The sequence below is a fragment of the Gobio gobio genome (genome assembly GCF_949357685.1).
Source record: "Gobio gobio genome assembly, chromosome: 14".
Classification (NCBI taxonomy): Eukaryota; Metazoa; Chordata; class Actinopteri; order Cypriniformes; family Gobionidae; genus Gobio; species Gobio gobio.
The window spans coordinates 4389725-4417460 of record NC_137107.1 but is presented as its reverse complement, the minus strand read 5'-3'; the positions used below and the strand labels follow the sequence as shown (position 1 = coordinate 4417460).

General features: G+C 49.5%; 1 protein-coding gene across 1 annotated transcript; it reads right to left on the bottom strand.

Moving 5' to 3' along the window:
• Positions 1-20821: 20821 nt before the first annotated feature.
• On the bottom strand, positions 20822-25485 carry LOC307136904 (uncharacterized protein). The gene is made up of 2 exons (XM_079834262.1): positions 24255-25485; positions 20822-20943 (listed from the first exon to the last, which is right to left on the bottom strand). The coding sequence occupies exons 1-2, from the start codon at positions 25380-25382 to the stop codon at positions 20941-20943; spliced, it is 1131 nt and encodes a 376-aa protein (XP_079690388.1). The 5' UTR covers positions 25383-25485; the 3' UTR covers positions 20822-20940.
• Positions 25486-27736: the final 2251 nt, after the last annotated feature.

Sequence of the window (27736 nt, the reverse complement as noted above, 5' to 3'; positions counted from 1 at the left end):
ACCTCCACACACACAGACAGCCTGTGCCATGTGGCTTGAACTATTTTAATTAAACCATCCCAGAAATATATGTGATGACCCCTTTTGTTGTATGTATGTTGACCACAAAGTATATATTTATGTATTTGTGTGATGTTAATCTTAAATGCTCAAGATGGCTCTGTAAAAGAGATACACCGTCTTTCATGCATTTAAACTAGCATGTTTGGTGTCTATCCGTTCCTCTTCCTCTGCCTTAGCCAATTATGTAAAAAGTATGATTATGACATGTACCGTTAATATGCTTAGCCCTTTTGGAGCAAAACCTCACTCGTTGTGTTTGCCAGCATTAACATTCCAGTGAGTGATAAAAGTCCAAACAAAGGAACTTTCCCGCCTCCAATCCACATCTACGATTGGTCATCTTGGTCATCATGGGCGGAGGTTACTGGACTTTAAAGACGAGACAAATTCCCTTTTCCTCCCATCTCATCAGCGCGGCTCGCAGGTTTTTGACCTGCGAGCCGGCGCGGTCCAGCCAATCTGATGTTTCCTTGAAGATCGACGCGCTCCGCGACGCAGTCAGCGGACGCACTTAGCTGAACGAGATGAACTTTCCCTTCCAAGACGACACCTTTAAAAGTCCCGCGGACCAACGAAGCTCTGGAAGAACCAAACGGAGAGAACGCTTCAGCGCGCAAACTCTCTGAGGAACGCCAACGCACGCATCTTGCTTTACACAACACCAAGAAACCATGCAAGTATCAATTCTACCGAAATTTAGATGCGTTTTAAAGATTGTACCCCTGTTTAAGGTGACATTTCTTGCTGGCTCCAATGGTTTTGTCTGGGAAGGTGTCGGATCGGACACGATCTTACCCTCCTTCCTTTCCTTTCCCTTCCCCTCATCCTCCTCTTTACTTTCCACTATTCTGTAAATACATGTATTCTTTATGTAGTCATATGTAATCGTAGTATTAATCTTTATTAAAACAATGATATTCACGTTTTGATTGTCATTGTTTGCTCACGGAACACGAGTCCCTTTAATGTCAGATCTAAGCTACGAGCTCTTATAAGCATCGTTGAATGCTTTAATTAATACCATAACTCGGAAAGTTTGTCCTTTGTGGCCAGAGGGATAAACTTCCCGAAAATTGGGTAGGAAGAATAGACCTGGTGAGTGGATAAGGAATCTCCGCTCGTCCTTTAAACGGAACGGAGAGGAATTTTTAATCAACTCCCTTGAGGTTATTCTGTGATTATTTAATATAGATATATCTGTAGTTAATTACAATAAATTGTTGTTAACCATATATATATATATTATATTACATAAATACCGAGGTGAGGTATTCCCATTTTGGGTGATTTTGGAGATTGGTGATTAGATTATAACCCGTTATGATTAATCATAAATCCCCAAATATTAATACCCACAATTCCCTATTGAGCTAATTTTTAATTTAAATATATATGTAACCCTAATACGCTACAATGTCGTCCAGGTAGACATATATGAACTGGTCGACCATATCTCTCAGCACGTCATTGACGAGTGCCTGGAAGACCGCTGGGGAGTTGGATAGCCCGAACGGCATCACCAAATATTCGAAGTGCCCCCTGGGGGTATTAAAAGCGGTCTTCCACTCATCCCCCTTCCTGATGCGAACCAAATGATAAGCGTTACGTAAGTCCAGTTTTGTGAAAACAGATGCTCCCTGCAACCTCTCAAAGGCTGAAGACATCAGCGGCAAAGGATAAGTATTCTTTACCGTGATGTTATTCAGCCCTCGGTAATCAATGCAAGGTCGCAGTGAACCATCCTTCTTTCCCACAAAAAAGAACCCCGCCCCCGCTGGAGAAGAGGAAGGCCGGATGAATCCGGAGGCTAGAGAATCAGAAATGTATTTCTCCATGACCTCCCTCTCAGGAATAGAAAGAGAGTAAAGCTTGCCCTTAGGCAGAGACTTACCTGGGAGTAAATCTATAGCACAGTAATAGGGACGATGCGGAGGAAGAGAAGCAGCGCGGGACTTACTGAACACCTCCTTCAGGTCCTGGTACTCGGGGGGCACGTTAGACAAATTCACCACCTCACTCTGAAAAACAGGACGAGACACAGACGAACAGGAAGACACAAGACAACACTCGTAACACTTATTACTCCAGGTAGAAACAGAATTATGTCCCCAGTCGATCCTAGGGCTGTGCTGGACCAGCCAAGGATGACCGAGGACAACGGGAGCCAGGGGTGAGTCCAAGAGTAGGAATGAAATGAGTTCCGTGTGGTTGCCAGATGTAATGAGTGTCAATGGTTGTGTGGTGAATGTGATACTGGGAAGTTCTTGTCCATTAAGTGCGTTGACCTTGATATTGTCCTGAAGTGTGGTGATGGGTATACCCAGAGTGAGTGCCAGTGAAAAGTCCATAAAATTACCCTCTGCCCCGGAATCCAAGAGTGCCTGGCAGACGTGTGACCGGGCTACCCACAGCAGTCTTACCGGAAGGCGAGTAGAGGATGAGGTCTTCTCCACGGAGATCCCGCCCGACAGTAGCCTCTGGTTTACCGCCGGGCATGGTCTTTTACCGGGCATCTCTCCAGGTAATGTCCCGTTCCACCGCAGTAGAGGCAAAGACCATGGGATCTCCGTCTCTCTCTCTCCTCCCGGGAAAGCCGAGCACGACCCACCTGCATGGGCTCCAGATCCGAACTGGAACTGACCGCACCCCATCTGTTGGCTTGAGGGCACTCGACATTAGTGGCTTGAGCCCTTCCTCTCGACGACTGCTCCAGGCGACTGAGGCGACTGTCCACCCTCAAGGCCAGCTCGATAAGACCGTCGAGTCTCTCAGGAAGGTCCAGGGTGTAGATCTCCCTTTGGATGCGGTCAGCCAGCCCATGCAGGAACATGTCCCGCTGTGCCTCCTCGTTCCGATGGCACTCAGCGGCGAGGGTGCGGAACTCAATGGAATAGTCTGAGACCGAGCGGTTGTCCTGACGAAGATCGGCCAGTTGACGTGCTGCCTCTCTCCCCGCCACCGCTCGGTCAAACACTCGCTTCATCTCTTCTGAGAGTGCCTGGAACGAGGAACAGCAGGGTTGACGATTCTCCCACACCGCCGTTCCCCATAGCGCCGCCCGTCCGGAAAGCAGAGTTAACACAAAAGCCACCTTAGCCTCCTCGGTGTGAAAAGTCTGTGGTTGGAGCGCAAAAAACATAGAACATTTAGTCAAAAAAGGTCTACAGTAATTCAGCTCACCAGTGTAGCACTCAGGACTGGGTAGGCGTGGCTCGGGATGACGGATCGACTCTGCAGGTGTGGGGGGAAACGGCGGTGGGTTGGGCACAGCAGGACTGACGAGTTGTTGAATCCTTTGGGTCAGCTCGGACACCTGTGCCACCAAGGTCTTAACCGCGCGTCCCGTGATGTTCAGATTCTCTTCCTGTTGATCCATCCTGGAAACACTTTGCGCCAGAAACTCACTCAGGTCCGATGAACTTGCTGAATCCATGTTCTGGTCAGAGCGTTCTGTGACGTCCGGAAACTAAAGACAAAGTCGGATTCAATTGCAAGTAAAAAAGTATTTATTAGAATATGACACGAAGAGTCTGGACACAGCGAAGATCCTCCAGGAAACAGACACTTGGCAGCACAGGGACTCTGTGGACAGCAGCGACCTCCCGTGAGGTGAAGTGGTGAAGACGGTGATGGTGAACAACAACAGGAACCGGTGAAACACGAAGATCAGGGAGCACGGAGAACAACGGGTTGAGGAACAGGAAGGCAGGCAGGAAACAAACGGGAGACATCCAACAACGCTCTGACAAATGACATGACAAACAGAGAGACAATAAATAGGGTGCGCTGATCAACCGCAGCTGGAACGCTGATTATCGCAGCAGGTGTACTCAATCGTCAGCACACCCAACATACGCACGCACATACTCATTCAATCATACACACACACACACACACACACACATTCACTCATGCACCCACGTGAAACGTACGAGAGTGAGATAGTGAATTCATGAACCGTGACAGCAACTGGTCTGACTGCATTTACACACAGTCAGATCTGACCATTATAAATCAGTTTATCTAGCCTTTTTCTTTACAGAAACATGATCATGTTTATGATACATGTCTTTGTAAACTACAACAAATTTTCTCCTAATGGCATAAAACCGTAACAGGTTAAAGCCATCTACAACAATCTATCTGGCTAAGTCCGGTAAAGAAAAAATAAGATAGCCTCATCTATCTTAAGTAAATTTGTGTAAAGGTTCAAGATTAAACTGTATTTCGCTCTGTGCTTGTTTTCCTTTCAGGTGAATGGCTGCCACCCTTCAGATCCAGATTCCACTGGGTCTGAAGTCAGGACACACACACACAACTTAACATCTAGGAGATGGGAGGGAAGAGACTTCATGAAGCCATTCACACTTCACAGCACACATAGTTACATGGCTTCCCAGTATAAAAACTGGAATAAAATTATACAACACAGATTATGGTAGGATAGACACCACCCATCTCCTATACACATCCATACACAACACACATCCTTAATTCTATCACCGCACATCACATTTTTCCTGGCATAGATCATGGGACTATCCAGGCCAAAATCATTCACATAATGCAAATTTATCATACACTATTCTTCATACATACAGGACAAAATGAATTATTTTTCATAATTCCCTTTTTATTTGGTTTGAACAATTTTATTTTCATAATTACCTTTTATTTGGTTTGAATAATTTTACGGCTTACAGCCATGTCAACTTCCTGTATGTAAACACCGCAAGATGCATAAAACATGTGCATGGCTTTGTCACACATTAATTAATGGACAATTAATTGATCAGTAAACTGATGGACAAAATGTTTAATATGTCCAGTCCTTAGCATTGTTGAAAACTGGAAGGGCCCCTAGTTTCCAACATATGGCTAATGACAATAAAATATATCTAAAGACTTAGATCTGGGATGCAGGCATTTCTATAAATTAAGTAAACAATTCTCAGTCAGACCTGCATCATTGAGTGTGACAGCGCCTGTACATCAAATGCGCAGAAGATGAGTGCCAAAGTTTAACTAAAGATTTTAAATCTCTTTTTCTGTAAATCTCATTCTCTAAGTAATCTGATTGAAACATAAGAATTCAATAATGATTTGCATTCAAAACAACTGATAAAAACAATTTTATAATGGCAATTATCCAATTGTGTATTTCCATGTTTAAGTATGTGATATATTTTAATTATGCATACTGCTGGTAAACCTACTGTTCTATTGACGGTTTTGATACCCTTCCTTCAATTCATCCAGACCATGTTTAAATTCCACTTCAATATCACTAGTGGTATTGAAGAATCTGGCGATCAAATGAGACTTGCTCACTAAATATATGACACTGAGAAATGAGACCGTTTTTACCACTCGCACTTCTGACAGGAGTTTATCATGTGTTGTTATTTTGATGTTCTTGTGATTATCCAACAACTCTCTTTTTCCATCTCACAATAACCACAAAGTCATCGGTGTTCAATTATTGCATGGTTATTCAGAATTTGTTCAGGTGTCTAGCACACGATGGAGCATCATCAGTGAAATGATTCCTTCACTCATGGAGATCTGACCTGCCCGGCAAACCAAACCTTCTGCTTGAAGGTGACCGAGGATTTCTCTAAGGGTCAGCTTTTGATAAGAATCCTGGGGAGGACACAGATGTTTCCTCAAAGTGTAAAGACACTTTCCACTGACACTTTCTGCTCATGCTTACTAACGCAACTGACTTGGGACAACAAGTCATTCTACAGACTGAAAACCCTCACAATCATCGGCAGGTGGAAACAAACCTGACCAACGGGATAACAGATATCCTGCCTAATTGCTTCAGCATCCAATCAGCACAGTACGCCTACACCTAAAGGGACTGTGCCGCTGAGGTGTATTTCAGCAGTGTTTTCATCTTCATGTTCAGCCTGTCTTAATGTTGTTATTTCAGGTGACTGCTTGAATCCGGCACCCATTGATTTGTGCTGTTAACTCCAGGATCAGCACCATGAACACTTCGGAAAGTACATCCAAAATATGGAAACAAGGAATGTCCAAGTATGTCCCCTTGGGAACTAATCTAAATGTGTCCCAATTGGCCAGGGGCCGCCTGTAAGAGTCGGTTTTGGTGCTAAGACAAAAGCTGAGATACACACCTCAGCAATTGAACAATAAAAGTCACTAATCTTGAGGAAAAGATCTCACAGAAACTGTGACAACACCCTGACAAACATTCCTCCCCCCTCCCCATTTTTCCCTCTCCTTGTTCTGGTTTCAAGTCACCAAATGCAGATATACCAGTGATGATGTATCTTGTAAATCTATTGTTTTATCCCTTTCATGTTTGATGTCTTTTTAAAGGTCTCAGTGCGAATGGTAAAATGGTCTCAGTTTCACTGCAGTCACTGTTAGTATTAGAAAGATTGGAAAACTAATGAGAATTCAGTTCTCCTTTGAGTAGTCTCTTCAAAGATATCTGATCCACTCCCCCAAAACCAGGTGGGGGTGTTGCAAATATTTACAGCCCTTTTGTTCTAGTTGGAGTATTTAAGGTTGGATGTTCTAACTCTCTGGGGGAATATTCTGTAGTCAGACCCCCCGTGCAAACTGCATGTAGATGTGCCAGACATGATGACTCTTTTAAATTATTTTCATATTGCTTTGCAATTGTGTTTTATGTTTTTACGCTGATCAGTTGTGTACCATGGATTCTTGTTTACTTATTTACTTTTCCGGTCTGGCCAAAATAAATGTTAATCTTGATTTATTCTGTATCTTTCTGAAATCATTATTTTATTCATGTCCATGCGGGGTGTGTAGGGGTTACCGCAGATCTCTCTGCCAGGGCAGGCCATACTGGGAACTCCATAGCGGGAGCATTGAGCCATGCATGAGGGAAAACCTGATTTCTGACCTGCCACTGTTATTATAAGTTGCATTTTCCGTGACTATCACTAAAATTACATGTTTTATGATGAGTGCACATGTGTGACTCACTTAGAGGTAAGATAGTTCACCCTGCAATCCTCTGTAATTTCAGAACTGACTAATCTGTGACCGTTAGAGCAAGCGAATTCCGGACGCTTAGCCTATTTGAGACTCCGGGTCCCATGGAGGATATTAATGTTTGAAAATAAGTGATACTACGAAAAATCAACGATCTAAATTAAATCGCAACTAATCGTAAAATCAGCTGATAAACTCTAAATGTAGCACACTTTATGGAGTCACTTAGAATTGGAGTCAGATAAAATTATTAATGGAGTCAGATTTAAAATGAGATATCAATAAATTAAGAGAACTTCACCGAAAGGCTGAAAAGGCTTACACGCAGAATTCCTTCTGACCAAGTCATTAGTATCCGGTTTTTGGGCTAATGGATGGAAATTTACACCGTTGTGTAAAAGAACTGGCAATACTGCCTCTCCGTTATCCACGACAATATCTGAAGCCCTCACTCACAATTTCTACTCCATAAAACCGCTTAGCATAACTAGAATATAACTATTTCAGTTGTTTTTAGCTTATTTTCATGCTTGTTTTTAGATTATTTGAAGTCACCCTGTAATTTGAGATAATTTCTTTATTGAAATTATACCCGTTCATCCAGATCGCAATAACACTTTGAGTCTCACATCGGCCGGATTACGATCTCTTTATCACAATTTCGTTATAAATAACAGATGAGTCCTGTCTCGTCGAACTCTCTCCAGAATTTCCGGAAGCAGAGCAATCAGGGAAAGGTGTACAGGGGTTGCCTCGGCCACTCCTGTACCATGGTGTCCAGTCCCAGAGGAGCTGGATAAGCACAGGAGCTGGGCCACTTCAGTGTGGAGTCTCCATTCCCCGGGCCTCTGCCCCTGCCTCAACAGGATGTCCGCCTCCTGGAAGATATGCAACCACCAAAGTATCGTCGTAAACCCGAACAAGCACATGGTGGCCCCTGAGGTATGGCAGGAAGTGCTTCAGGACCTAAAACACCACCATCATTTATAGGCGATTATATGCCATGAGAGCTGATGGTCCTGCCGCGGACCCTGAGTTGAGCGACCACTCATGATCGCTCCCCCAGCCCGCAAAGGAAGACTCTGTCGTTAGCGCAAAGCGACAAACATGAGTCCCCAACACTGGCCTTTGGGACATAAACCAAGTATCTTTCCCCCTGATTAAAGCACGAAGGCATCGCCGCGTGACTTCAATCATGCGGAGCAGGTATCCCCTCAGGGAAAACCCCTTGGTTCTGAGCCACCACTGCCACCGTCTTATGATCAGCAGGCCAAAAAGGTATCCAGGTTGGACGCAGCTGTCATGAACCCTAACAGATTCCAAAACTGTTTGACAGTGAGTGGCCGGCCTAGCTTTGCTGGGAGAATCGATGCAATACGTACAGGCGACAAATGAGCCCACATCGCCATCAACTCCCATATCATGCCCAGATAAGTGTTTCTCTGTACTGGATAAAGCACACTTTTCTTTGCGTTCAGCCTCAACCTCAACTTTAACACATGGGCATCTCAATGTTGAACTGCCATCTACTCTTCTCACTGAGCAAAAGATCAACCAATCATTGATATAAATGAGTATGCGGGTGCCCTGCAGGCGCTGCAGCGCTACTGCAACCTCCACACACTCCGCGGGGTGACAAAACTAGACCGAAGGGAAGCACCCAATATTGGTACGCTTCTCCCCCGAAAGCAAACCTCAGAGACCTCCTGCATTATAGAATGATGAATACCATCCTTCTTTGGCATAATGAAGTAAACGCAGTAAAACCCTGACTCCCTGCAGGGAGGAGGACCCTTTTTATAGCCTCCTTTCGCAGAAGAGTCTCTATTTTCTGTGCCAAACCAGAGGCTGCCCATCAAGATATATATGGCAGATTTTCTTGCTTTCACCAACAAATCTCTATTGGTACCAGTCCCTCAAGACTGACCTCTGGTATAATGCGAACAACAAGCGCAGCGCCCTGAAGCGGCGAAACGGCAGGGAACATCTGGCCTGACTACTCTTTGACCCGCCTCGGAGGGGGCTCACATCCCAGGACCACTACGTTTCCAGGTGGACCCTGAGATATATGTGCTCGCCAGGGACCACTGCACCCCGAAACACACGAGGTGGCAGGGTTTGCAGAACGGTCCCGAAACACACGAGGTGGCAGGGTTTGCAGAACGGTCCCCTGAGGGCACCGAAGGGAGACGGGCACCGTATAATGAGGTGAACACCGCCTTCCTACGGAGGGGATCCTCAGAGACCTGACATTAATATTGTCAGAAATATCAAAGATACCAGTCTCTCGAGACTGGCCTCTGGTGTGCCACGAGCAGCAAGCGCAGTGCCCTGAAACGGCGAAACGGCAGGGAACAGCTGGCCTGACTGCTCTAGGACCCTCCTCGGAGGGGGCGTGCATCCCAGGACCACTAGGTTTCCAGGTGGACCCTAAGATATGTGCTCGCCAGAGATCACTGCAACACATGTTGCCTCGGCACACACAAGCTCCGTCCATTACATTTTTAGCAGACTGTGATCTGTGCGCTGCCTCGGCAAAAACGCGAGATGCAAGCCACTTTATAGCAGACTGTAATCTACATGTTGCCTCTGCAAACACAAGCTCCTTCCATTACATTCTTAGCAGACCGATCTGCGAGCTGCCTCGGCAAAAACGCGAGATGCAAGCCACTTTATTACAGACTGTAATCTTAGTGTTGCCTCGGCAAACACAAGCTCTGTCCATTACATTCTTAGCAGACTGATATCTGCGCTCTGCCTCGGCAAAAATGCGAGATGCAAGCCACTTTATTGCAGACTGTAATCTCCCCTCCTCGGAGAGCGCCCTGCGGCTTACAGGCAAACAGTCAACACACACAGAATATGCATCCCCACACATAATGAAATGAGGGCAGGAATGAACACTGTCTGAATTACTGTCACATTCATGTTTTTTCTTTTTTTTCTTTTACAAGAACAAAGGTGGAAAACTCCTGCCTAACTTTTTCTAAAGACAGACAAAAACACCAGTTTTTACAGATTCACACAGAGCGCTTCTAAAGGCAAAGAAGCTTGTATCTGTTTGTGTTCATGGGTGCTTTATAGTTTACGGGTCTATGACATCACCCTCCTAAGACGTTTCGCCTGTCCATTGGACTGATTCCACAAGTGCTTCAAGACACAATCATGCAGAAGCGTTCTCACAGCGTTTCGACGCAGCGCGAGTTCCCTTGAAAGGGAATTTATTTTGTCTCATGTGGATGAAAGACAACAACTCCCAGAATGCACTTGCTTCGCTGCCCTACGAGGCCACTTCCAAAGCCATGGCCACTGGTTATCACTTGCCCACCATGAGACCGCCCCCATCGTCGTTTTGATTTTCATTAGTAATAGAATAATATTATTCAGTTAGAGATTAGACACTACAGTTAAAAACTGAACGTGTCTTTTCAATAAAGTGTGAGTGAGCCGAACGAAAGTCACGGCACAGATGCAGCAGGAGCTGAGGTAAGTGCGGCTGTCATTCTCGGCGTGTGTCCAGTCTGGTGCGTTATCAGATTGCATGTGGAAGCTAAAACTTTCAAAGTAATTCATTGAAAAGTTGAAACACTCGCTTTGCTCCGTACTGCTCCGTTTTAAATGCCCGAGCCGAGCGGCAGCGGGCATGCGCATTTACATTCTGTGAGTGAGATCCCTCCCCTGTTGAAAACATGCAGAACTAGCTCCGGTAGTCTCTAGGCTCCGGCCAAAAATCCTCCGATGACGCGAAAAGACGATATTTGCATCATCGGAGGATTTTTTCCAGAAATAAAATGCATAATTATCTCGTCTCAGGGAGACATGAGGGGGAAAAGTACCATCATTCGAATATACTACCGGGTTTCTACTGAAACAAAGCTTAATGCTAAATACTAAATCACTGAAGTTACCCTTTAAGGCAAGAATATATCTAAACCAGAGGCCATGACCATTACCAAAGAACCAAGTGACCAACTTCCTCTCACTTTAGCACCACGCTCACAGTTAGTCACTGTCCAGTCTCGTTTGCACCTAGCCACGCTACTGCTTACCTCAAGGACTCTCTGTTGCTACTTACCTGTCTCCATCGTGTTTCCTAGTCTCCAGAGGGTCTCCTCGTCTTGTCTCCAAGTCTCCTGTGTCTCCTTTGATTCAGCATTCCAATCTCCAACGCCATCTGCAAACAAGAAGTATAGTATTATCCAGTTATCAGCTTCACCCATCGGATTCCTCTATACATTCACTCACCTGACCCGCTCACTTCCTGGTTCTGAAATAAACTCTGTCAATTTACCATCACCTGTTCTCCGTGTTCCTCTGTTTGTAACAGAAGACCGGACCATCACAGCACTGCACCAGGATGAGCACCCCAGATCCATTCCAAGAGCTTGTGGATGCTCTCCGCCGAGCTCTCACCACTAACTCATCTGTTTTCTGCCTCAAAAGTGCTCCAAAGGCCTCCACATCGGCCATGGGACTGTGCCATTGATCTGCTGCCAGGTGAGCCAGTGCCCATTGGAAAGATCTACCCTCTATCACTTCCGGAGGAGAAGGCCATGGAGGACTACATTAAGGAGGCACTGGAGCAGGGCTACATCCGTCTGTTTACTTCCCCTGCTGCTTCGAGCTTCTTCTTTGTGGCAAAGAAGTAGGAGGCTTGAGGCCCTGCATTGACTACCGTGTCCTCAATAACATCACAGTCAAGTTCCGTTATCCCCTTCCTCTCGTCCCAGCTGCCCTGGAACATCTCTGTGGTGCCACTGTGTTCACCAAGTTGGACCTCCGCAACGCATACAACCTCATCCGAATACGTGAGGGGGAGGAGTGGAAGACCGCCTTTGTAACGCCCACCGGCCGCTACGAGTACCTTGGGATGCCATATGGATTGGCCAACGCCCCCTCGGCATTCCAGGATTTCATCCATGAGGTGCTCCGGGAGTTTCTTCACAAGTTCGTGCTGGTCTACAAATCGACAACATCCTGATATACTCCCGGAGCATGGCCGAACATCGCCACCATGTTGCGGAGGTCCTCCAACGCCTAAGGAGCTTCCACCTGTTCCTCAAAGCCGAAAAGTGCTTGTCCATTCCCTCACCATAAATTCCCTCACCATAAGAGTACTCCAAAGATTCCTTGGCTTCGCAAAATTCTACCGTCGCTTCATCAAAGGTTACAGCTCCATTCCAAGCCCACTCACAGACCTCCTTCGCAGTAAGCCCAAGTCTCTGTCCTGACCTCCAGCTGCCCCAGAAGCCTTCGAAACCCTCAAGACTGCCTTCACCACTGCTCCCCTCCTCGTCCATCCTGACCCGGAACTCCCCTTCGTCGTGGAGGTGGACGCCTGTACCACCAGAGTGCTCCAGGTCCTTTCGCAGCAGCAGGGGAACCCCAGTAGACTCCACCCATGTGCCTTCTTCTCCCGCAAGCTTAACCCGGCGGAAGTAAATTATGACATCGACAACAGGGAACTCCTCACCATCAAGCTGGCCCTTGAAGAGTGGAGGCACTGGTTAGAGGGCCCCAAACATCCTTTCCTCATCTTAACTGACGACAAGAACCTAGGCTATCTCCCTGAAGCCAAACGTCTGAATCCCCGCCAGGCAAGATGGACGTTGTTCTTCACCAGGTTCAACTTCACGATCTCCTATCGGCCAGGCTTTAAGAATGTCAAGGCGGACGCCCTTTCCTGCATCCACAGTCCAGAAGAAAGACCTGAAGATTGCCCAGTCAGTTATTCGTCAACCCCATCGTCTGGTCTGAAGAGACCAAGCCCTCAGCCAATGCTTCCACCCACGCTCCGCGGGTTGTCCACGAGGCTTGCTCTACGTCAACCGTTCACGGCGCACTCCACTCATTCACTCCTCCCACACGTCACTGGGCACTGGCCACTGAAACCCTATCGCTGCTAAAACAGCGCTTCTGATGGCCATGCATGAGATCTGATGTCAGAAGGTACGTGCAGGGATGCAAGGCCATGTCCAAGAGCCCTCGTCATCTTCCCGCTGGAAAACTCCATCCTTTGCCCATTCCTAACCAACCCTGGTCACACCTAGGAGTGGACTTCATCACCGACCTCCCTGTCTCCGACAACTGTACCTGTATATTCATGATAATAGATAGATTCACCATTTCTTGCCGTCTAATCCCTTTAAGGGGCTTACCCACCGCCATGGAAACTGCTGAGTTAATGTTCAATCACATCTTCCGCTACTATGTCATCCCTGAAGACATTGTGTCAGACAGGGGACCCCAGTTCATCTCCAGGGTATGGAAGGCTACCCTGGGTTAGGAACCCTAACCCTTTTTTTACCCTCCTAGGTGTGACCGTCAGCCTCTTCTCGGGATTCCTCCCACAGTCGAACGGGCAGACGGAACGTAAGATCCAGGAGATCGGCCGCTTCCTCCGTACCTTCTGTCACGGCCACCAGGACTCCTGGAACCAGTTCCTCAGTGGGCCGAGTACGCCCAGAACTCCCTGCGTCAACCTTCCACCGGACTCACCCCATTCCAGTGTGTACTTGGCTACCAACCCCCTCTGTTCTTGTGGTCGGGGGACCCATCGGACGTACCAGCGGTCAACTACTGGTTCCGGGAGAGTGAGAGGGTCTGGTACTCCGCACACCAACAACTTCAACTGGCCCGCCACAGATGCAGGATGACAGCCAACCTTCGCCACTCCAAGAATCCATCATTCCAGATCGGGCAGAAGGTCTGGCTGTCAACCCGGGACATCAGACTGCGTGTGCCGTGCAGGAAGTTGAGTCCCAGATTCATTGGCCCCTTCCCTATCATCCAGCAGATCAACCCTGTCAACTACAAGTTCCGACTTCCACCACAGTATCGCATTCACCCCAGTTTCCATGTGTCTCTCCTTAAACCTCACCACACTTCTGTTTATGTTTCCCCAGAGCCTGGCCCCTCTTCCTCTCATCCTGATGGTTGGCATGACCTACCAGGTCCAAGAAATCCAGCACTCCTGACGTCGTGGTGGTCAACTGGAATACTTAGTGGACTGGGAAGGCTATGGCCCCGAGGAACGCTCACGAGTACCCAGAAATGATATACTCGACCCTAATCTGCTTGATACCTTCCATGCCTCTCATCCTAACAGACTGGCGCCACGAGCCAGAGGCCGACCACCACGGTGTCAGGGTCCTCTGCAAGGGCGTAACTTTGGGGCTACCATTGGGGGGGTTAAACTCGTGGCATATTTATTAATTTATTTATTTATTGAATAATTTTCTTGTGTAAAAGGTAACATAATTTGTTGTTCCTCTCTACATACTTTTGAAGACATTTTGTTTAAAGTGTGCAACAAATGTAGTCAATTTATTGTATGTGTGTACAGTACAGGCGTGCGCGCTCAAAAGGAGTGGCGTAACCTCTGAACTAGCCCATAGCAGCTAGCTGTCAATGGATGACATCTCTAGTCAAAAGTAAATTATGCAATCCCCCCCAAAACGTGTGACTGTATTGGAGCAAACAGCAACTTAAGTTACAATTCAGTGACATTGGTTCTACACAGTCCCTGGCACCCTCTGGCTTTACCTCATAGGACAATGGCAAACGAACAACATCTAGCCAGCCAACTCCAGTCAACAAAACAGATCAGCTAACTCAGTGTTTCTCAAACTTTTTCTGCCATTCCCCACTTCGGAGGTAGGAAAGGGTTCCGAGCCCCACCTGTCCCCAATCACCCCAACAAAATGTTAATAAACTAGGCTTTAAGTTTAACTGTTAAAATGTATTTTATTAACATCCCATTTTAAAAACTTAACATCAAATAACAGCATTAAAAACTTTCAAATAAAGAAAATGAAAGTGGAATTATATTATCACTTTGCATGAAATAAGACTCAAAAGTAGATTAAAAAAAATGTGTTTGCATTTATCCTCTGATAACATCAAATTCAGAAACTGAGACTGAAGTGTGGACTAACGTTAAAGTTAGTTGTGCTTTGATTCATTTTGTCACTTTGCAAACTCCATGCAAAAAAAAAAAAAAAAAAAAATTCACAAATTGAGCCGGTGGTGGTACTTGTCGCACCCCACTCGTGCCCCACTTGTCATCTATTCCCACCCCAACAATGTTACAAGCACGCCAGGCTCCACCCTCGCTCACAGTTAGTCACTGTCCGGTCTCTTTTGCACCTAGTCATGCTACTTCTTACCTCAAGGACTCTCTATTGCTACTTACCTGTCTCCATCATGTTTCCTAGTCTCCAGAGTGTCTCCTCGTCGTGTCTCCAAGTATCCTGTGTCTCCTTCGATTCAGCATTCCGATCTCCAATGCCATCTGCAAACAAGAAGTATAGTATTATCCAGTTATCAGCTTCACCCATCGGTGTGAAGCTGATAAAAAGCGGAAAAGCGGAAAAGTGACGGAGAAGTGGAAAGTGACGAAGAGCAGCGGAGAATGCCGAGTGAAGGGGGAAGAAAGTGAAACTCTCATGGCAGATACATGCACGCAGAGTTAGAGTGCAGAGAAAGCGGAAGAGACACGATCGCCACAGTGAGTTAACGGCGCGAATTAAAGATGCAAGTAACATCTGCATGAAAATGGATGTATGCAGAAAGTTTAAAGGGGTGGTAAAACACATTCTTTTGAAGGCTTGACTGTGTTTGTGGGGTGCACTGTAACATGTGTTCATGCTTCGTTTTAAAAAAAATTGCCTTATTTTTCATATATTTGACCTTTATTCTACACTGCTCTGTCCCTCCTTGTAAAACGGTCTGATGCTTTCCGGGTTGTATGAAGCCAGTCCCTCAAAAATACGCGATGGGCTCAGATTGGTTAGCTGGCCCAGTGTGTTGTGATTCGCTAAACGCCTAGTGCACGTATGTCGGAAACGTCACGCCCCTTACCTTTACCGGAGGCTGTGCTTTGGTCAGTATTAGAAACAACGGCGTCAATAAAACCATACCAATCTGAGCCCGAATCAGACCCAGAACATTTGAGTGAAGATGATCGAGCAGAACCTGTTCAGTCCTCAAGAGTAAAGACTGCGGATCTATAATGATCGCTACTGAAAGGCACTTTAACTTTTGTATTTTTAGAACGATTATAGCCAAATATCTGTCACAAGAACTAACCCAAAACAAACACTAAGCACTGGCTTTAACTAGTAAGTTAGCCAAATCACACACAGAACAATGTTTAGCATGCCTGTAGATAAACAATACATAAAAGCTCTAATCAAAGAATCATTTACACTAATGCCAGGTTCGCTGTTGAGATTTTAACGTTAGTGTTTGTAACGATCGGTGTTCGTCGGATAACGTTAAGTATGAATGAGCATTTAACAGACTGGTTTGCAGAACAGCGTTGTCATCTGTTTACTTCCTTGCTACAACCTATTACAGGAAAACACATCGATGAAAAATAAATCAGACTTACAGGTTGTGGCCCGTGAACAGCTTCTGTTTGTAAATCCAGCTTTCAGGACAAGCCGTTGTGCATATCCTGTATTGAACTCGCGAAGTTTGTGGAAGATTGTGTTGTCCTCCGTGAAATGTGCAGCGCGCGCGTCATGCATCCACGCACCGGCAGTGTTTTTTTCACGCAGCTGACGTTGTGCAAATCTGGCATTGAAATCGCGAAGACGGTGGATGTTCTCCTCCGTGGATGTGCTGCAGGGAGCCCCGTGCGCGCCTGATTCCCCGCTGACTCAAACACACGTGCATATAACATGTTTTATGTTAAACGCTCTGCAATGCACCCCCGTCCCTATGAAGGCTGAACAGAGCAAGTACCCCAGACCTGCAATCCGGATGAAAATAACAGCTTTTCCTTGGCATCGCGGCAACAACACTCCAGCCTACTATACCACAACAGCGCCGCGATACAAAATGGCCTCACCCCCCCTTATTTAATATTCTCGGAGGAGGGGTTTATGTAAATATTGAGCCTGTTGATGTCACCAACCCTGGAGGAATGTGTGTAGTCGCCTACTGGCCGTTTGCTGTAGTTCTTAGAAACTGATTTCTTTAAAAGCAAATATCTCCCTTTGCTTTAAACTTTGAACGTTGTAACTTTGCAGATGTTCTTTATGCTCAAGCAGCAACATTACACGTTAGCTAAAGTTAGAATAGTGAAATCGTGGTTTACCACCCCTTTAAAAGACTGCAGTGAGTAAAACACAGGATGGGAAACGCATCAGAAATTGGTCATCTCAGGGACACTGATGGTATGATAATATCTCTCTTTAATTATATGGAGGACTGATTATGGCTTAAATCTGTGTTATTTGATTATTATAATGGACAATATAGAGAAGATTGGTTATTATATCATGCTGTGTTTAAGTGCATGATGCATAGTTTTGTGTGTTTGTAAAAAATGCAGTTCCCTTTCGAGGGAACTCGCACTGCATCGGAACGACGCTTTGGGGATGCTCCCTTAGCATCAGCGAATCTGAAACCAGAATGCCAACTAGGCCAATCCGATTGGCGTGCGTGATGACGTCATCGTGACGGCATACCCGGAAGTATAAAAGGGGAGCTGGAACGTAATGGCGGTAGTTATTGCTCTTCATTGCGCTATCTGTCAAACTGTTTGTCTATTTACTGTTGTATGTCAGTGAAAGTGTGTGTGATTGCAAAAATGGAAAAATGTGAGAATGTGAGAGAGTTTAAGCAGTGTGTGCATCCGTGTCCCCGTTTCATGTCGGGCTCGGATACACACCTGCTGTGTGTGCACTACCTGGGCGTTCAGCATGCTCGAGCGGCTCTCGAGGGAGCCGCTTGTGAGCATTACAAGAAGCTGACGCTCAGGGTGCTCCGCTCTCGGCTGGCCGTGCTCGATGAGGCCGGCCAGCCTCGTGAGCCCCGTGGATCGGTCCCGCATCCGCCGAGGCGGTGCGGCGAGGCTGGTCATGGGGCTCACGGATGGACTGTCAGCGGGACTGGGACTGCTGAGGCATCTTCCCAGACTTTACCTGACAGTTCAGATGTTCTCCTTCCCCGTGTGGAAGCCCGCGCTGCGGCTTCTTCCCCCGGGGCGGAGGACCCGATGTGTGAGCGGTCTGATTCTGAGGAATTAGACGTGCTCAGCATCGTGGCAGTCAAAGTTATAAGCACTTCTTAAATATGCAAGATTCCATCTCGCGATTGCAGAAAAAAAAAGGCAGCGCGCAGGTTATGGGTCTGCAATTAAAGTGAACACACGCGATCGGTGTGCATGAGATACTGGTTGGCTTAACGGCGAGTCCGTATAGTACGTTAAATCAGTATTGTCTGATATGGCTGCATTTAAGTCTGAGGATTTAAATGAGATATGATCTGACTCTGAAGAGTTAGGTATTCAGACCATGTTTCACTGTATTGTTTGACACTGTTTGGCTTTTTTCTCGAGGGATGAAAACCAATTGTATTATGACGGCTTGAACCACGTTGCTGAGGCAACGCGGGGTCTATGAGTCCATATAATACAAATAAAACAGTGTTGTCTGATTAATTACGGCTACATTTAATTCTAAGGAATTAAATAAAATTTAATCTGACTTTGAGGAGTTAGATATTTAGCCTATCATTCAGACTATGTTTCACCTTAATTGTGGCTGCATTTAATTCTGAGGAATTAGATTAAAATATTATCTGACTTTGAGGAGTTAGATATATTTTTTATTCAGCCTATTATTCAGATCAGGTTGCACGGGTTTGGTGATTATGATGGCATTTAATTCCGAGGAATTGAGAGTCATGTTATCCGACTTTGATAAGTTGGATACTTTAATTCTGTCACCCAAGCGTGTTTAACTTGTGAACTGGATATTCATCTAAGATGGAGCCCTCCTGAAGTTGATGTCGTTCTCGCCGCCTTTTGGCCTGCGGGACACATCAGTTTCAGGCAATTGCTAATCGCAGTGTCCGCTCTAGTGTTGTGGCCCTGTTGAGCTGCTCCCTTAGATGAGGCCCCTGCTGGCCAGCCCCCTCTCCCGGGTAGGAGCGATCGAGGTCGCCTCCCCTGTGGAGTTTTTCGGGAGTCGATGCTGTGTTCCCGCCGTCTAGTACGCTTCGGGCCACATCGTTTCCCCGTGCACGCGTGCTGCACCAGCCGCCTCTAGCAAGACTTGCGGTGGTCCAGCAAACGCGTACGTACACCGAAAATCTTCCTCGATTTCGCCCTGCCGGTTAGCCGCTTCAGGGGGTCGGGGAGGAGGCTCGGTTGACACCCGAGACCGGCCTCGAGAGGCTGGTTCCCTTAGCAGATTATCTCGGCGCATGGTTATGCCTCCGAATATATCAGCTTGGGGCCTGCGACTGTAGGAAGGGGCATACAGACTGCAGTCCGGTTACCTTCCCCTGAAGTTCAGTGGGGTGGTCTGGACGGCAGTGGTCCCTGGGCAGGTTCGGGTAATGGAACAGGAAGTTCACTCCCTGTTGGTAAGGAGGCCACAGAATGTGCTCCTCCGCCAGACAGGGAGTACGGGTTCTACAGCCAGTACTTCATAGTTCCTAAGAGGGATGGCGAGTTGCATCTAACTTTAGACCGGAGGTACTTGAATCGTTCTCTGAGGAGATTCAGATTCAAGATGCTTAGCATTTCCTCCATTGTGATTCAGATCCAGTCTGAGGACTGGTCTGTCACGATGGGTCTGAAGAGGACGCACACTTCCCTGTATCCATCCTTCTGTGTCACAGGAAGTTCCTGAGGTTCGCTTTTTGGGGCAAAGCGTACCAATATCGGGTTCTTCCAGGCGGCCTAGCCCTTTGAGACTCTACACGCAGTAGCGTGTTGACGCCTTCTCAGAGAACTGTGTTCCTGGGAGTCGTATGGGATTCTCTACGTTGTGGGCACAATTGTCTCCCGAACGTATCGAGTCCATACGGGCGGTGGTCTCTAAAATGAAGCTAGGCCACAGCATCACTGTGAAGCAGTTTAAGGTCTGCTGGGGCTCATTGCGGCTGCGTCCAACAGAATATCTCTTGGCTTGCTGCATGAGACCCTTACAGTGGTAGCTGGGAATCAAGGGGTTTTCCTCGGGGGGAAAACCATTCTGTATGATCAGGGTAACGCGCAGATGCCTTCGTTCCCTAGTCATATGGAAGAAACCTTGGTTTCTGTCCCAGGGGCCAGTGTTGGGAGCGTTCTGTTGCTGGTAATCGGTTTCAACAGGCGCCTCCCTCACTGGCTGGGACGTGGTTATGGGAAGTAAACCAGGTGGCTTTCCTTGAGGGGAAATCCATTCTGTATGATCAGGGTAATGCGCAGTGGCCTTCGTTCCCTAGTCATATGGAAGAAACCTTGGTTTCTGTCCCAAGGGCCAGTGTTGGGAGCGTTCTGTTGCCGGGAATCCGTTTCAACAGACGCCTCCCTCACTGGCTGGGACGTGGTCATGGCGGCCGCTTTGCGAGAGGTCTGTGGGAGACCAGGCATTTCTCCTGGCACATCTACTGCCTGGAAATGCTGGCGGTCTACAAAGCTCTGAGGAGCTTTTTCCCGGACCTCCGCAGCCACCATGTCCTGATATGGAAGTAAACCAGGTGGCTTTCCTTGAGGGGAAATCCATTCTGTATGATCAGGGTAACGCGCAGTGGCCTTCGTTCCCTAGTCATATGGAAGAAACCTTGGTTTCTGTCCCAAGGGCCAGTGTTGGGAGCGTCCTTGTGAAGCGGTTCGGAATACTCTTGGTCAGGAAGGAAGAAGGCGGGGTCGGCGTGACTGGGACTTGCAACTTTATTAAACAGTCTTTCTCATAAACAAACATAAATCACGCACGAGGGCGCCTCAATCATCAATGGTTCACTCTTCTCTCTTTTAGTTGATCTCTCTTGTACAGCACAGTCACTCAGGTCTTGTTTGGCAGCTCACGTGGCAAGTCCCAGTCGGTCTCTCTCTCCCCACTCTCTCCCAGCAGCCGCTTATATGCGGTCTCTCCACGCCAATTACTGCAATCAGAGACAGGTGTTCGTCATTTGCACTTGACCTACTTACCGACCGCTCGGCTCCGCCCTCTCTCTCCCGCTACAGACCTCGCGGGACCACGCCCACCCCGCCACATACCCCCACCGCCCGTCTCAGGCCGGGGAGCCATCCGGTCTGCAGCCTCCCCCCCCCCCCTCCTGGAGAGGAAGTCAGCCACAGCCATCTGAGCACCCGGCCTGTGGACCACCTTGAACTTAAAGGGTTGTAACGCCAGATACCAACGGGTGATCCGCGCGTTGGTATCTTTCATGCGGTGGAGCCACTGCAAGGGGGCGTGATCCGAACAGAGGGTGAACTCCCGCCCGAGGAGGTAATAGCGAAGGGTGAGAACGGCCCACCTGATGGCCAAACACTCCTTCTCTATGGTGCTGTACATCGTCTCTCTCTTAGAGAGCTTGCGACTGATGTACAGCACCGGCCGCTCTTCACCCTCCACCTCCTGGGACAGGACTGCGCCCAACCCCCTGTCCGAGGCGTCAGTCTGTAGGGAAAAAGGGAGAGAAAAGTTAGGAGCTTGTAGGAGCGGTCCACCACACAGAGCAGCCTTTATCTGGGTAAAAGCCTGCTGGCACCGCTCCGTCCACTGAACTGTATCTGGCACCTCCTTTTTAGTTAGATCAGTCAGCGGGCTGGCGAGCTCCGAATAATTAGGCACAAACCTCCTGTAATACCCCGCCAGCCCCAGGAACTGTCTAACCTCCTTTTTGGTCTTGGGTCTCGGACAGGTCGCAACGGCTGCGGTCTTATCAATTTGGGGACGCACCTGCCCATGACCCAAGTGGAAGCCCAGATATCTTACCTCCACCCGCCCAATCGCACACTTCTTTGGGTTGGCCGTGAGCCCCGCCCTTCTCAGCGTCTTCAGGACAGCTCGCAAGTGCTGCATATGACGCTGCCAGTCCGCACTATAGATGATGATATCATCTAGATAGGCAGCGGCATATGCAGCATGCGGCCGGAGAATTCTGTCCATCAGACGCTGGAAGGTCGCAGGAGCCCCGAACAAGCCGAAAGGAAGGGTGATAAATTGGTGTAATCCAAACGGCGTGGTGAAAGCTGTTTTTTCTTTGGATAGAGGAGACAAGGGGATCTGCCAATATCCCTTTGTTAAGTCCAGTGTCGAATAAAAACGAGCAGTTCCTAGCCGATCAAGCAATTCGTCAACCCTTGGCATTGGATAAGCATCGAATTTTGACACCGCGTTTACCTTACGGTAGTCCACGCAGAACCGGACCGAGCCGTCAGGTTTAGGGACTAAAACAATCGGGCTCGCCCAGTCACTGTTGGACTCTTCTATTACCCCCATGTCTAGCATAGCTTCTAATTCTGCCTGAACGACTTTTTTCTTGTGTTCAGGTAAGCGATAAGGCCGGCTGCGAACAACCACGCCCGGCTCCGTCTCAACGTGGTGCTGAATGAGGTCGGTCCGGCCGGGTAGGGGCGAGAAGACGTCAGCAAATTCTGCTTGTAAACGACTTACGTCAGTGAGCTGCGAGGGTGAGAGGTGGTCTCCTCCCGAGGCCAGAGCGATAGATTGAGGCTTTTGGACCGCCTCCGGCCCGAGATCCTCCTCTCCGCTCACTACCGTCGCAAGCATCACTGACTCCGCCTCAGACCATTTTTTGAGGAGGTTGAGGTGATAGATTTGACGTGCCCCGTCCCTATCTGACCGCACGACCTCATAGTTGAGCTCGCCAACTCGCCGTGTGACCTCAAAGGGCCCTTGCCACTTCGCGAGTAATTTAGAACTCGACGTAGGGAGTAATACAAGGACTTTATCTCCCGGTGAAAATTGACGCAGTCTAGTGCCTCTGTTGTAGAGCTGTCGTTGTCTGTCCTGAGCCTGCAACAAATTCTCCATTGACAGCCGCCCCAAAGTGTGGAGTTTTGTTCTCAGGTCCAGGACATACTGAATTTCATTTTTACTCGCCGAAGGTCCGTCCTCCCAAGCCTCCCTAAGGACATCCAGCACCCCCCGAGGCTGGCGTCCATAGAGAAGCTCGAAGGGGGAAAACCCCGTGGAGGCTTGCGGGACCTCGCGAACAGCGAACAACAGAGGCTCTAGCCACCTATCCCAATTTTTGGCGTCCTCGTGAACGAACTTACGAATCATGGATTTCAATGTGCGATTAAATCGTTCCACCAGACCATCTGTTTGTGGGTGATAGACGCTGGTGCGAACCGATTTAATGCCCAATAATTCATACAGTTCGCGAATCGTTCGTGACATGAACGCCGTGCCCTGATCGGTGAGAATCTCTTTCGGGATTCCCACCCGGGAGATTAAGGAAAACAGTGCGCTCGCGACACTTTTCGCCGAAATAGTGCGGAGCGGAACTGCCTCCGGGTATCGTGTTGCATAGTCCACCAGAACCAATGCAAAGCGATGCCCACGTGCTGACCGTTCCAATGGCCCGATGAGGTCCATGCCAATTCGTTCGAAGGGGACCTGCATCAACGGGAGCGGGCACAATGGTGCTTTTGGGGTGGCCGGTGGATTCACCAACTGACATTCACGACAAGACGCACACCACCTGCGTACATTCTCGTGGATGCCCGGCCAGAAAAATCGGGCCATTAGACGGTTAAGTGTCGCCGCTGTTCCTAAATGCCCGGCCATAGGATTCGCGTGAGCCGCCTGGAAAAGCATTTCCCGACGGCTTTTAGGCACTAACAACTGGGTTGTATCTTGTTTTGTCTGAGCGTCTTGGGTCACTCGATACAACCTATCTTTTAAAACAGAAAAATAAGGATAAGAGAGCGGCTGGTCCGGATGGAGGAGATGGCCGTCGATGGAACGGACCTGAGTAAACGCATGTTTAAGCGTCTCATCCTGGGACTGCTCCAGGGGAAAATCATCGCGGTCTGTGAGGCTGGGTAGCTCGAGACCGCTCTGTTCCCCTGGAAGAGCACCCAGAGGTCCCGAATCCACCTCTCCCACCTGAGCAACCGTCTCTTTCCTTTTTTTACACTTTCCCCAAGAGGCATCCACACACAAGTGCCCCAATAGTTTATTAAATCCTGGCCAATTAGTACCCAAAATTAGTGGATGCCGGAGGTGCGGGTTAACTGCAACCTCAACACTATGCGTTTTACCCCGAAATTGAATATCCACGGGCAACAACGGATAGTCCACCACTTCCCCGTGCACACACCGTACCTTAACCACGCGGCCGTTAACCAACGCCTTAGGTTGAATCAAGCTTTGATGGATGGAGGTCTGGTTACACCCTGAATCCACCAGAGCTTGATAAGTACCCCCCTTGATACTCACGGGTATCTGGTACAGGCCAGCTTGATCGGGGGCAGCTTGCGGCGCGTCGGGGACCCGGATCAATGTCCCCACCTCCATCACCGGACACCGATCGATAAAATGTCCGGGATCCCCACAACGCCAACAAGCCGGCCCAGACTTCCCCGCCACTCTAGTGGCTGGCAGCGGTTCCCCAAATTGGCGCGGAGAGAGCGCCGACGCGGACGTGGTGGGGAACGGGTCGCTGGTGGCTCCCCCTCCTCTAGCTGATGGTCGTGGTACTGCCGGAACCTCCGCGGGCAGCCCTGTCCTCCACCTCGGTGCTGGCCTGGGCGGAAACCCGCTGCGCGACCTGGGAAGAGGGACAGGCTTGGAGAGAAGAGGGGGGGAAGGAGAAGAGAGAGAGAGAGAGAGAGAAGCCGAAGGAAGGGGCTCGCCGACCCCGTGGCACGCCACCATGTGGTCCTCCGCCAACTGGATGGCCTGGGACAGCGACGTCGGGCGGTGGCACTGGACCCACTGCGCGGTCTTCTGGGGAAGCCGCGCGACGAACTGCTCCAGCACCACACGGTCGATGATTCCCTCGACGTCGCCTCCGCCGGCCATCAGCCACTTGCGGCACGAGTCCCGGAGCTGGTGCGCGAAGGTGAAGGGTCGGCCGGACTCGCCGAGGGTCAGGCTTCGGAAGCGCTGCCGCTGTTGCTCTGGGCTCCGGCCGACCCGCTGCAGGATGGCGCGCTTCAGGTCTTCGTAGTCCAGGAGATTCTGGACTGGCAGTTGGTGTGCGGCTACCTGCGCTTCTCCTGACAACAGCGGCAGGAGCCGCATTGGCCAGTCCGTCCGGGGCCACCCCCGGGACTCGGCGGACCTCTCGAAGAGGTCGATGAACGCCTCCGGATCATCCTCGGGGCCCATCTTCGAGAGGTGGATGGTGGCGGCCGAGTCGGTTGTAGACGGGGGGGTGGCCGGAATCTCCCGGACCATCCAGCTCCGGAACAGCTCGCGGTCTTCATGCTGGGCAAGAATGAGGGCCTCAAAACGTTTGTCCTGCTCGGCCCTCACGGCCAGCAGATCTTCGTGGGTCTGTTGGTGAAGACCAGCGAGCGATGACACCAGGTCCGCAAGCGGCGTCTTTGGCGGGGTCTGCATGGCGGCGGCTCTCTTCTTCCTTCCCGGGTTTCGGCACCAGTGTGAAGCGGTTCGGAATACTCTTGGTCAGGAAGGAAGAAGGCGGGGTCGGCGTGACTGGGACTTGCAACTTTATTAAACAGTCTTTCTCATAAACAAACATAAATCACGCACGAGGGCGCCTCAATCATCAATGGTTCACTCTTCTCTCTTTTAGTTGATCTCTCTTGTACAGCACAGTCACTCAGGTCTTGTTTGGCAGCTCACGTGGCAAGTCCCAGTCGGTCTCTCTCTCCCCACTCTCTCCCAGCAGCCGCTTATATGCGGTCTCTCCACGCCAATTACTGCAATCAGAGACAGGTGTTCGTCATTTGCACTTGACCTACTTACCGACCGCTCGGCTCCGCCCTCTCTCTCCCGCTACAGACCTCGCGGGACCTCGCCCACCCCGCCACAGTCCTGTTGCCGGAAATCCGTTTCAACAGACGCCTCCCTCACTGGTTGGGGCACGGCAGGGGGGTTTGAGGTTGCGCCCTCTTTGCAGACTGGCGCATCACATCCTCCTGTGGTCCCAAGGGAAACTGTTGTCCATCAGGGCAATGTATGTCCCGGGGGTCCAAAATCAGGGAGCAGACATCCTGCTGAGGCAGGGGCTGAGGCCCGGGGAGTGGCGACTCCACCCAGAGGTGGTGGAGGCCATATGCAAGAGGTTCGGCCCAGTGGAAGTGGATTATTTGCGTCTCGAGAGACGTCCCACTGCCCACTGTGGTTTTTCCTCACGCATCCAGCCTCGCTGGGGTTGGATGCCATGGTTCAGACGTAGCCGAGGCTGTGTCTGTGCGCATTTCCCCCAATTGCTCTGCTTCCGGGAGTCCTGGAGAGGGTCAGGCGACAGGGGGTCAGTCTACTTCTGGTAGCACCCCGTTGGCCGACTCGAGTTTGGTTCTCGGATATCATAGCTCTGCTAACAGGTCAGCCGTGGGAGATTCCTCTGAGGAGGGATCTCCTATCTCAGGCGGCGGGTACGATATTTTACCCCCGCCCGGAGATTTGGAACCTGTGGGTCTGGCCCCTGAGGGGACCAGGTACCTAGAGGCTGGCCTATCGGCGGAGGTGATAGAGACCTTTCTCAGTTCCAGGGCTCCGTCTACGAGGAGACTGTACAGCCTCAAGTGGAATGTATTTTCCACTTGGTGCAGGGAGCGTGAGGTGGACCCAGTTAACTGCCCGGTGGCTTCAGTGCTGGAGTTCCTCCAAGATCGCTTCTCTGCAGGGCTTACCCCGTCCACACTCAAGGTGTACGTGGCTGCCATTGCGGCTTTCCACGCTCCTATGGGTGATGGGCCTCTGGGTAGGCACCATCTGGTTGTACAATTCCTCCGTGGGGCTCGGAGGATGAGGCCTGCGGCTCATTCCAGAGTTCCAACCTGGGACCTGGCAGTGGTTCTTGAAGGATTGGCTGAGGCCCCCTTCGAACCATTGGAGTCGGCTGGACCAAAGGACCTGACCCTTAAGGTGGCTTTTCTCCTTGCCATTACCTCTCTTAGGAGAGTGGGAGATCTCCAGGCCTTGGCGGTAACGCCGACCTGCCTGGAGTTTGCCCCGGGAGGAGTAAAAGCCATCTTACACCCTAGGCCGGGCTACGTGCCTAAGGTGCCTTCAAGGGTGGTCAGGTCATTGGTCCTGCAGGCATTCCATCCTCCGCCTCACGTGACGGCGGAAGAGGGGAGGCTTCACCTACTCTGCCCGGTTAGGGCTCTTAGAGTTTATCTGGCGAAGTCTGCACAGTGGAGGAGATCGCAACAACTGTTGGTGTGTTTTGGCTCACCTAAGAAGGGATTGCCTGCGTCTACTCAGACAATCAGTAATTGGATTGTCCAGGCGATTACCATGGCCTACCAGGTGCGCAGTTTGCCTTCACCTGTGGCCGTGAGGGCTCATTCCACCAGAGGCATGGCCTCTTCGGTGGCCCTTCTTTCTGGGGTCCCCTTGCAGGATATCTGCGAGGCGGCCGGGTGGGCTACCCCACACACTTTCATCAGGTTCTATAGCCTGGATCTCCCTACGACGCCTGGTGCGAGGGTGCTCCAGTCCTAGCTGTGCCCGGTTTCCGGCTTCACACTAGGGCAGGTGCTACCCTTCGGTGTGGCCTAGTGGGTACTCATTCCCCAAAGCGTCGTTCCGATGCAGTGCGAGTTCCCTCGAAAGGGAACTGCTCGGGTTATGTATATAACCCTTGTTCCCTGAGAAGGGGAACGAGCACTGCATCCCGACGCCACACCTCGGCGCGCCTGGAGCGCATGCTTCAGAGCAATTACTACCACCATTACGTTCCAGCTCCCCTTTTATACTTCCGGGTATGCCGTCACGATGAC